The 11,971-nt window shown below is 43.9% G+C and overlaps 1 protein-coding gene across 2 annotated transcripts in view; it reads left to right on the top strand.

Moving 5' to 3' along the window:
• Positions 1 to 1,869: 1,869 nt before the first annotated feature.
• TOM1 (target of myb1 membrane trafficking protein) overlaps positions 1,870 to 11,971 on the top strand; it is a 48,018-nt gene continuing 37,916 nt past the window's right edge. Inside the window, exons 1-2 of one of the 2 annotated variants that reach the window (XM_053257698.1) lie at positions 1,870 to 2,027; positions 11,638 to 11,722. In XM_053257698.1, coding sequence (XP_053113673.1) covers positions 1,976 to 2,027; positions 11,638 to 11,722 — 137 coding nt within the window. In that variant the 5' untranslated portion in view covers positions 1,870 to 1,975. Of the gene's footprint in view, positions 2,028 to 2,472; positions 2,603 to 11,637; positions 11,723 to 11,971 lie in introns of those variants that run through there. The other variant, XM_053257699.1, reaches the window with a different exon arrangement.

Here is an 11,971-nt window from a genome sequence, read left to right as displayed (position 1 = left end):
TAGTGCAATGATATTCTGGAAAGAAACATTTGTTCCAGGCTACTTCTTGTGTTAGAAGAAGATGTTGACATGTTGCACAACTTGTGCAACCAGTGGTGCACCTAGGTAATTTTGGAGCCTGGACCTAAAGGCCTCTGGAGCCCCACCTCCATGCTGCAAGTTAAGCATCACCTAGAGGCTTTTGCAGCCCCTGCCTCCACACACACACACACACACACACACACTCTCTCTCTCTCCATCCCCAACATGTTAGTGTCTCCCAAACTATTTCTAATTGAGGGGGGAAACCAGGGAAGGGAAAATGAGAATGGATAGAGGACTTAAGAGAAATAGGAAGGCTAGGAAAATGAGAAGAAGAAAGAAGGTGTCTTGCAAAAAACAGATGAGAGTATTTTCTTTCCCAAAGCATAGTTAAGTACTAGACTTGTTTCCACATTTATTTCTGTTTCTCTATTTGATGGGGAAGGTGTTTGGCTTGAACAGAAGCAGAGAATAAGTACAAGCCACTGCCCCCACTCCAACACACACCCAGAAAACCATTTGTAACAGTTGTTGACACAAGCAACGGATCACACATGCTCTCCCCTGATTGGGGTGGGGGGAGGGCCAGCACTCCAAGACCCCAACCCCCAGTATAACAGAAGAACTCTGTACTGCACCACCCACACCCTAGTCCTTTCCTCTAGTCTCTTGATGTGCAGGGAGTATTGTCTGCAATTGCACTCTGCACAAGCTCAAGCGTGCACATACACACAGACACCCCATGATGACACATGGGGCAATTGTGCCTCAGCAACTGCAGGTGGCAGAGATGGTGTTAAATCCCCATGGCTTCAAAACATGAGGATAAAAGCTGTGGGATTTTACACCAGTTTGTCCCGCAGTCTGGAAAGTGGGAGGAATTAAAAACCCCTTATCATACAAAATACAAAAACCAGCCTCTCCACATTTATATCCTTTGGTGTCAGACTACCCAGCACCTTGCCTTTCTTCTTGAGTAGTATAGCACGCAGGTTACAGAGACCCATCTTATATTTAATCCTGCTAACTTGGCAAAGAGGCACCTTCTAATGTGGTGATTCTCTTTATTTAGCAGGGGGAGAGTAACTGGCCCTATCCAGCCCCAGCACAGTACCTCCAGTGACGGTTGCTGGTGTCTTGGGGACAGGGATCCATCTTCTTTATTTATTATTTCTCGGTGTAAACCACCCTGAGCCATTTTTGGAAGGGTGGTATGACTGGATAAAACAAACCACTCAATAACTCCTGTCTGGCTGTGTAAACAAGAGATAAATATTTAGCGTGTGCTTTTCCAGCCAAAATTGGGTGCCAAAGTAGCACACAAAATTAATGACAACTACTATTCCGGATGTTTGTGTTTGGGGCAAGAAAAGGAAATGGAGGAAACCCTCCTTCATGGTTTGGCAGGCACCAAAAACCTAAGTAAGGCAAGGCTAGGAGATGTGTAGCATACGGTTATGAAGCTTCAAAGGGTTGAACCCCGAGTGGGTTCAATTGCAGAAAAACTTAACTCCCGCTGCAATTGCTTTTGGCGGCACTGAACATGTGGCCATACTACTTATTACATTTTTATCAGATGCTTATTTTTACCTTCACAACAACCCTGTGAGGTAGGTTAGGCTGAGAAATACATGAAAGGCCAAGAGTCACCAGTGAGTTTCATGGTTGATTCGAACTCGGGTTTTCCTGGTCTTCGTCCAACACTCTAGCCCCTACTCTATCCTAGCGTAAGATTACTTGAGATCAGCAGTTCCTTCTCTCTGGCCCCGCTGAGTCACCACATGGCTTCACTCCCACTATCAGCATTGCCCTTTTAACTTCTATATGGAACGCGCCAGGGATTTACGTCACGGGCAAAGGGGGAAGGCACAGGACACGCCAGCTCGATCCCGAGGTGGTCACGTGACGCACTTTCGCGGCCGTGTCAGCTGATCCCTGCTGTGCTGTTGCGGCGATGGAGTTTCTCCTGGGTAACCCCTTCAGCTCTCCCGTGGGGCAGCGTATAGGTAAGCCTGGGCCAAACCTCACTGGACCCCTCGCTTTGTTCACTCCGCGAATTCGGCTACTCTGCGGTTGCTTAACTGAGGTTTCTACCGCAGCCAGGGGCTACTGGGGTGGGCGGTGCTGCTAGCTCACAAAGGCGGGCTAAAGGGTACCGGAGCCAATGGAAACGTGAGATTGCCTTGATTGACAGGCTATGTCTGTCAATGGAGACCGGGCAAAGAGGCAGCCTCTTGGGGCTGTCCTCTCAGCCAATCCCAGTGTGGCTAGGGAACGGGAGGGGTCTTGAGCTGAGGGTAAAGTTTGCTTATTTAAAGGAGCCGCGCCCACTTAAGTTAGTATCATGCTCCATGGAACGACCGGCCACTTTAATTGCCGCTCATTCTACCCCCCCACCCCACCCCCGAAGGATTTGAGGTGATCCTACAATAGGTGACAGTGTTTTGGAGGCACCAAAAGAATGCAACTCCCCTCAGCACCCCCCCAAACTCTTGGCTTAGAGACAAAAAGAGGCGTGGAGAAAACAGCGTGCGTTGCAAGAGAATTTGCTGGCAGACCGGTTGAGGGAGTGGAGACTGAGGTGCTGGCAGTGGCTTTCCGGCTCTCGCTCGTTTCTCGAAATAGTCCAACAGGAAAGCTAGTTAGTGACTGGGAGGACTGTGGAGATAAAACTGTTTCATTGTTTCTAAAAACCACTCTGAAATTGTTGTTCCCGGTAGCGGGAAAATCTCCTTTCCAATAATGTAAACTGTTTTGAGAGAATAGCCCCGTCTGCACATGTAAGGGCGGGGTGGGGGAGTTAATCCCAGAAGCAATTCATGGGCTTGCATAGAAGGTGCACTCCAGGTGCTTTCTAAGGCAAGAGCCCAAGAAGGATTACGGTTCACTGATCCGGATGCCTTCCAGTGCCAAGTATTGCACGGGAAGAGAGGAGATTAAGCATTTGCTTCGGAACCACTGTTTGCTGCTAGAGAGCCTTGCTTTTTTTGTTTCTAATAAAAGTGTGTGTGTGATCATAGATATATACATAGATAAAATCATGTTCTGCGTGAGTCACCTACTCCTGCAGCATGCAAATTCCTTCCACATGTGGTGATGCCCTAGCCCACTTCATAGATTCACAGAAGGGGATCGATCACTCGATTCAAGATGTCTTGAGAGGATATGATAAACACTGTTTAATAAAAGGAATGTATATTTTGTTTGGTTAAAAAAAAAGTTCAGACTTTTTTTTTTAATGATGACTGGCCTTGGGACGGCAACTGGTTACTAAAGGATGATTCAGAACTTAAAATTAGAGTATGAGTTAGCATGTGTTACACCAGTTCTCTTTTGTCTGTAGTTTCCTTAATTATTTCACGCGGATTTGATTTTGACATAAGCTTATTGGGAGATCGCTAGCCCCATATATGCAAAGACCTTCCTATTAAAAACTAATTTGAAGCAGCCTCACTAATTAGAACTATTGCCACGTAGTTTTGATGATTAATAATTTAAAAAATGAGTAAAGTCAAAGTAAACTGAAATACAGTGTTTCAATATATGTAATATTTTTGAAATGAGTGCCAGTTTAATAAAATATTCTATGATTTGAGGAAGCAATTTAAAGGCATTTGCTTAATTCAAGCACATAAATTAACATCCATCTCATCGGAACTGAACACCCTTTCACAGTGGACAGATAGAGTTAAAGTGCTATTTAAAATCCATATTTTAAAGCTGCAACATTTAAGTAATGCACTGGGCATTAATAGAATGTTCTAGTCTCTGATGCTCAGTCCCTGCTGGAGAGGAAAGGAAAGGAAGGAAAGGAGATTTTTTTTTGTACTTGGACTACTCTAGTGCTTAAGATACTCAAAATATTGGCTGAAATCTTTCTTGTCACTTTCCTTTTGAGGCCCATGGGTAAACAATTTAGTGTCAGAGTTTACCAGAACCCCTCAAATTCTGAAATAACCTGACCAGCCTGTAAAACATAATGCTTCAGTGCTATGTGCCAAACTGCCAGTATCACCACCACACCCTGGAGGCAGACGAACACCCTTCTGAACTGCCTTTGAAGTTTGCCAGAGACGCTCCACACATGTTGTCAAGTGGAGCAATGTTCAAATTGCCAGATGAATTTAGTCTCTGGTCCACGGACCAGTAGTTATAATCTGGAACACTTGTTGCTGAGTGAGATTGGTGCTGCTGTGCCTTCTGAGTCACCCTTCTGTGTGGAAGCCATGTTGTTGGCCTGGGTTAGATTTCAGGAGGGGTGGATGGTTCTAATTACAGCTTCCGAAACTGAGCCCAGCGTCCAGATCTTTCATGTGACCAATGAATAGCCTTTGTATTTCTGGTGATGGGGCGGGGGGGGGGAACCATCAAAGGAGTAAAGTCCAGAAGTTCCTTTATTCATATTAAAGTGGGGGGCAGGGGCATATACTAAGCATCACTAATTCACAATCTGTTCCATGGATTTAGGAGAGTAAGAGCATTATTTGGGGGGTTAGGCAGAGGTAAAATTTCTAGCCCTTTGAAGTGTTCAGCCTGGATGTATGTGAAATAAAAGGGTGCTCTTTAAAATGCTCAATCACAATGTCCAAAAGGCCTGTAGAATAGGCTAGAATCAGACTGGTGCTACTTGCTTGGGGTTTGTTTGAACAATTATATTCCGTTCTTCCTCCAAGGAGCCCAGAGCAGTGTACATAGTTAAGTTTCTCCTCACAACAACCCTGTGAAGTAGGTTAGGCTGAGAGAGAAGTGACTGGCCCAGAGTCACCCCGCAAGTATCATGGCTGAATGAAGATTTGAACTCGAGTCTCCCCGGTCCTAGTCCAGCACTCTAACCACTACACCACATGTTCTTCAACTTCCAGTGGGGGGAGGGAGAGCAATTGCCTCAGTAAATCTGAATGCTCAGATATGGGGCAATTCAACATCCCCATTCAATAATGCACTCTCAGCTTCAGTGCGCTCCACTTCTTTACCGGATTCTCCACGGTTGGGGTAGGGATTCATTGAGACAATCATTTATTTTTAGGGTCCCTCCCAGTGGTCCCTCCTTTTTTTCCATCCTTTAATTTTCATCTGTCCATCCCCACAACCAAAGGAAAATGAGAGCTATGAGATTTCTCTGTGTGTGCGCGCGCGTGTGCGTGAGAGAGAGAGAAATTATATATCACTCCTAATCTCTCTTCTGTTATGTAAAAGTTCTGAGAACTTTTGAAAAGCAGTATTTAAATTAAATAATATTTTAAATTAAAGAGTTTCATGGGATGGCAAGCCTACATCACCCATTGGGATATGATGCCGTTGTGTTTCAGAAAATACAAGACTTCTTGTCTTGTATTGAAATTGTCTTGTGTTTCCTTGTATTGAAAATACAAGGATACAAGACTCCTAACCGTGTCCCCAGCCCACCAGGGAAGGAAAGAATGGCTGCTTTGATGGCAGAAATCTGATGGCGATCCTCTTCCCAGGCTGGCAGCCGGACTCTGTCCCAGGTTGTACTTCTCAGCACCAACCATGGCACAGGTTCCATCCTTTCATCTACAAACTCCAGCCCTAGTAGCTTGCTGCCCAGCCTCTCAAAATCCATTGTCCCGCATCTTCATGTACAGATCCTCTTTTGCTCTACTGCATTTAACTCCTCCCAGAACTGAATGTTTTATTTATTTACTAAATTTGATATCCCTCCTTTCTGTTCAGTAACTCTCAGGGTAACTAACGATAAAAATAAAACAATAAAGTGAAAACCTTGAAGTTACAATTCAAAAATAAAAACAGAAACAGACTATAAAAAAGGATCAACAGCAGACTAAATGCTAAATACTCTGCATCTGTAAAGAAGCATATTTTTAAAGTGTATTTGGTGAAAGGAGAATAACTGCCCCTACTGAGTCCAGCATATCTTCTCTCCAGTGGCTCTTGCTGGTGTCTACATTTCTTCTTCTTAGATTGTAAGCACTTTGTGACAGGGAACCATTTTCTTATTCTTTTGAGAACTTTTTGTTGAAAAGTGTGGCATTTAAATATTAAATATAAATATTAATATCAACATGGAACACAGAGCACTTGAATTCAGTGTGCTTGAGATAACATACATTATCTCAAGAATTATTACAATAGCCCTGCAGAGTAGCCCAATATTATGATCCACTTCTGTTGTAAATATTGTAAACTGAGGCTAATAGATACTGGCTTGTCGAAGTCACTTTAGAGAGTTCACAATTCAGGCGTGATTTGAAATGGAGATTCTTAGCCACTGGCTGTAAAACTACACCTGTCACATCCATATGTAGAGCTGTGTGTAGTCACATCTTTAGACTGAATCTTGGCTTTCATTAAAATAGTCTCAATACTGTAAAAAAAAAAAATCTGTGTGTAGCAATCAATTTGCAGGATGCAGATATGCCAATCTTATTCTGAGATAGGAGTCTGGATTTTCTATCCTGTCCCTTGGAGAAAAGGAAATCCCCAGCCCTGCATTTATACTGTTGAGCCTTGTCCTTGGGTTTCTTTCCTTCTTGAACTCCTCTCTCACCACGTGCTCCAAGGAGCAGAGGTGCTCTTACCCCTGGACTTGGGGGCCGAAGTCCAGGGCCTCCACACACCCCTGCCCCCCCATCCTCTTTACTCTGTTCTGAATGGTGTGGTTTGTGCCCTCAAGAACCTAAGTGTTTAAAAATGATGCTTGACTTGCAGGGGTGGGCTCCAAAGACCTTTAGGTCCAGACTCTAAAATTACCTAGGTGCACCTCTGCCAAGGAGTTGCTTTCTGGTTGTAGTTTATGTGCATTGAAGTACTAGGATTCCCCCCCCACACACACACACACACCTTTTAAAATTGCTGTTGGCTGGTGAAACTGGGTTCCCTGTTGGTGGGTTAATAGCCTTTGCCTTGTGTTGTAGCCATTTGGCAGGATATAACTCCTTAGAATTTTCTTTGTCTTAGTAGGCCTCTCTCCAGGCAGCCGGAGGAGTGTGTGCAGCTTCTTTGCATTCCTTTATGCAAAGTAAATATTTTGGGACCTACACAAGAGTTCTTTTTTGCATTGGGGCATAGGTTAGCAAAGTTGCTGTAAAACTCAGACTGAGGAAAATGGAGTGTGAATGAATAGCTGCCTTCTTTTTTACAGGCTGGGGACTTGAGTGAGGTTTAGTTTGAGCCAAAGCTTTGTCTCAGAAGAACCTGTTCAGTGCCAGAGTTCATCCTTGAAAAGTATGACTTAATAACTGGGAGTTCTTTTGGCTTGAGCACAGGGTGAATGTTTTTCTGCCGTTCTTTAGCTTGATAAGATAGTCGGCACAGTGTAGTTGACACTGTTGCACAGACTTGAGGGGAGCTAAATTCATTCGCTGTTCTCTAGTAAAGCTCAGTGAGTGACTTTCACTGAGTGTTTCTCAGCAGTTAGGAGGACAAAATGTGGACAGGACATATGCAGACATATATCACCTTTAGGTCTGTGGAAGAAGGGCAGGATAAACATGTCAGCAATAAATACAAGTTGTCCTAGAAAGAACGAATCAGCCTACTTTCCTTTCACTGTCAGTGGGGAAATACCTGACTAACAAGCAGAAGGTTGCTGTTTTGAAGCCCCATTGGTATGTTTCCCAGACTATGGAAAACACCTATATTGGGCAGCAGTGATATAGGAAGAAGCTAAAAGGCATAATCTCATTCTTCGTGGGAGGAGGCAATGGTGAACCCCCTCTGTATTCTACCAAAGAAAACCACAGGGCTCTGTGGGTGCCAGGAGTAGAAATCGACTTGACGGCACACTTTACCTTTACAACTGGACTAAATTTTGTTCCAGTCTAGGTCCACAAGTTAGATTTCTTGCACCTCAAGTGTTCATGTGTCCGCCATCTAGGATTGGGGTGTATGACATTACAAACGACACCATTGAGGTGCCCCTGTGTGTCACTCACTACAACTGTACCAAATTTGTTCAAATCAGTTAGACAGTCTTCAAGTTAGTTCACTTGTGACTCAAAAGTTCACACGTCCACCATCTTGAATGGGGTGGGTGACATCATCACAAACAACACCATTGGGACATTTTTATGTGTCCATACAGCTGTAGTAAATTTGGATCAAATTGGTTAGACTGTCCACAAGTTAGTGAACTTGCACCTCAAAAGTTTATATGTCCACCATCTTGAATTGGAGTGGATGACATTGTCACAGTCTTCACTGTTGAGGTGTCCCTATGTGTCCCTAAAGCTGTAGCAAATTTGGTTCAAATCGATTAAGTGGTTCACAAGTTAGCTCACTTACGCCTCAAAAAGTTAATGTTTCTGCCATCTTGAATCAGTTAGACAGTCCACAAGTTAGCCCACTTGCATCTCAGATGTTCACATGGCTGCCATCTTGAATTGGAGTGGATGACATCATCACACACCACGCCATTTGGGCATCCCTATGTGTCCCTAGAGCTGTAGCAAATTTGGTTCAAATCAGTTAGACGGTTCACAAGTTAGCCCACTTGCGCCTCAACTGTCTACACGTCTGCCATCTTGGATTGGGTTGGATGACATCATCACAAACTATGCCACTGAGGTGTCCCTATGTGTCCCTATATCTATACCTGATTTGGTTCATATTGGTCCAGGTCTTGCAAAGTTGATTGAGGCGGGGCACACACCCAGAATGTCGGGTGATCTCATAAGCCTACTGGAAAGTAGGCTAAAAATGGCTGATGTGGTGCATATACTCACAGAGCCATAGGGCTCCATTGCAGGGCTGCATCAAAGTCCGAAGATGGTCCCAGTGCTTTTAAAAACCAGCTGCTGCACAAGCAGCATTACAGCATTTGTCCCTATTGGGCATAAATGTGGTAACTCAGGGGTTCTCACACTTGGGTTCCCAGATGTTTTTGGACTTCCACTCCCATAATCTCCGGGCACAATGGCCTTTACCCATGGGGTCTGCCTTAGTCAAATGCCTTTGGAGGCCTAGGACTGTTCAGCCCTTCTCGGGAGGGTTTTGCTCTTCCCACCCCACCCACCCTAGAAATCTTATATTGAGAGTGGGGTTTCCCACATCAAAATAAAGTGGATGGTGGCAGCCTAGTATGAATCCCTTACAATCAAGGATTCACCCCAGTGAACTCCTCCCTCCCCATCTGGGTCTAGTAGGAGCTATGGCCTGGAGTCATAATACTTCTTTGCGGGACTGCAGCAAAGCCAGAATTTAGCATCAGGGCTTTAAAAAACAGTTGCCGCTGGGATTCTCACACTTGGTTGGTTCCCCAGATGTTGTTGGACTTCAACTCCCATAATCCCCAGCCACAATGGCCAAAGGCCATCTTTCGGGGGTGGGGTGGCAAACCCCTCCCTAGAAGGGCTGAGCAGTCCTAGGCCTCCAAAAGCATGTGACTAAGGCAGACCCAAAATGAAGAGTAGCACACTTCACTAACACAGGTTTATTATCCGATTAAAAGAAATAGGTAGGCAGTAAGAACAATGGTCTTTTCACAGAGCAAGACCACCCTCCCAGGTCTACTGTTGCCAAATCTCTTTGGTACCAAATACATTCAGGCTTTGCCATCTCTTGGGGATTGACACATTTGGATGTTCTTTCAAATAGTGAGTAGGAGGTGGCTAGTAGATTGAAGCAACAACAAGCCCATTTCAGTGAGAGAGCTTTTCCTTGTGATGCATTGATGAGAAAGGCTTGAAACGTCGAAGTTCTGCTCATTATCATCCGGCAAAGGCACAGGAGCACTGCCAGGAAAAACATGGCAACCCTATTGTGTACTTCTGAACAAAGCCTTTGACTTACTCCATTTAGTTTTTGCAAATGTTCCCATGAACAGTAGATTGAGTTGGCCTCCTCTATCCTTTTAGTCTTTCGTTTTGTCCACTCCCAGTTGTCCCTGCTGCTGGTCTGGTATCAGTTTTCCCTTTGCAGCCTAGCAGTGCTCTCGCCTGGCCTTTTTCAGTTCACTTTGGCACAAGGGTTTGAGGCTGAGCTGATTACAGGGTGGAGACACTTGGTAACTCTGCTAATAACAGCTTGTACAGCACTGCCAAGAGTAATGTCATGTCAAATGCAGGAACTGCTAACTGAAATGGGGACACATTCAGTGGAGGACTGGATTGGCCCTTGCTAACCATCCCATAATTTTATTTGCATTTTATGGTACTGTCTTATTGTGATCTTGTGTCTTTGTTTTACTGTAAGCCACTTTGATGTGGGAATCAAATTAAACAGATAAAAGAAGAAGAAGAATCCTTGAACTCCTGGAGGGTAGTGAGTGGTCTAGCAGTGGCCTCGAGTGGGAGGTGAAATGGGGCTCTCTGGCTGATGGTAGCAGCTGTTGCAACCGGAATTGCTGCAGTTTATTTTTTATTTCTCTATTTTCTATATCATATTTTTATACATCCCTTTATAAAATCTCAGGGCAGTATACAATTTACAGTTACCATAGTCAAAGACTTCTGATTAGTGCTGATTTGCAGGAGGCTACCAGGAAAACTCTGCACCTTGACTGAGGATGTTAGCAGAAATGAGGGGTACTGTTTTAACAACTTACCATATCCATTTCTAAGCATTAATTGGCTAACATCCAGACTAGCACTGCACATGTGCAGCAGTATGCATTCCTGACTAATGCCGTACTGTCACTTGAGCAAGGAAAGGAGTGATTCTTGCTGATCTTTTTTTTCATCTGACGCCCATTGTGCATCACCAGAGTACGTTCCTGAGAGCTGTGTGACCCTCCTGGACATATTTTGGTGGGAAACAGTGAGGTCGGTGAAAATCGCCCCTTCCTTCACTCACAGGGCAACAACACAGCTGGAACTTTCACTGCTCTGCCCATAGAGTGGTGGTGTAGATGTTAGTCTTTGTTAAATAACATCTATTAGTAACAGTGAATGGGTGCCAGTGCAGTATTAGGCATGTTTGGCCATTTCAAAGTTGCAGTTAATGTTTTTCAAGTGATTATCCCTACAAAGTGTGTGAGAGAGTACATATATTTTGAGTATTTCAATAAAAATAATTTCTTTTTTCTTAAAGCTTTGAATTTGTTTCAGTATGACTTCTAAATCACATTAAGTGTTCTCCCCTCCTGCCAATAAAATATTTCAGTTCAACTACTTGGTTACTTGAAAAGCTTTTGAGTTACAGTGTGGGAAATCAGTATGGTGGGGGTTTGTTTGTTTGTTTGTTTGTTTGTTTGTTTGTTTACTAAATAAATGGGTAACATAGTTTGCAAAATCAGACCACAATCTTAGGGCCTCAGGGAAAATTGCATAGTAAAATTTTCTGAAGAAAAATAATGTATATTTTATGCAAATGAGAAAAAAGCTGCAAGGGGGAAATTTCCAGAATTTTTTTTCCAGAAAACCCTCATCTCTGGGTGTTAGCTCTTATTGAATATTGTGTGCCATGCACTGCCATCAGTGTCATGGTGTCATGAGCTGCTTCTGATCACATGGAGGTTCTTTTTGTCTGTTTGACAGAAGATGTAAAAAAAAAAACCAACCACCCCTCATTTTTCCCCTCTCTGTTGGGATGTGAGGTTAGGAGAGTTATTTTGTAGCAGTCTTTCATGCTTCAAAAACGCATCTAGAAATCTTGTCGTGCTTGTGGGTTATTTTTCTTTCTTTCTTCTTCCCCCAGAGAAAGCTACTGATGGTTCCCTGCAGAGCGAAGACTGGGCTCTCAACATGGAGATCTGCGACATCATTAATGAGACAGAGGAAGGGTACGTTTGCTGATAGTATTAGAAGGGCAGATGAAGTTATCTACGTGCTCACTAATGCATTTTGTACAGGTCTGCTGTGCTTGGGTCTTCCCAAATGCAGGCACACTCTGTATATCAAGTATAGGGGGAAAAGTTCTCCAGGGAGTCATTGTGAGTTATTGAACTTAAAAGCCAAAGCCTGTGTCCCTTGACACTTTCAGCGGAGGAATATATTGCTTGTAACATGCTGCACCATTTGCCAAATACACC

The sequence above is a fragment of the Hemicordylus capensis genome, chromosome 5 (genome assembly GCF_027244095.1).
Source record: "Hemicordylus capensis ecotype Gifberg chromosome 5, rHemCap1.1.pri, whole genome shotgun sequence".
In the NCBI taxonomy this organism is placed as follows: Eukaryota; Metazoa; Chordata; class Lepidosauria; order Squamata; family Cordylidae; genus Hemicordylus; species Hemicordylus capensis.
The sequence above is the reverse complement of the archived record's forward strand: the minus strand, read 5'-3'. Positions and strand labels throughout refer to the sequence as shown.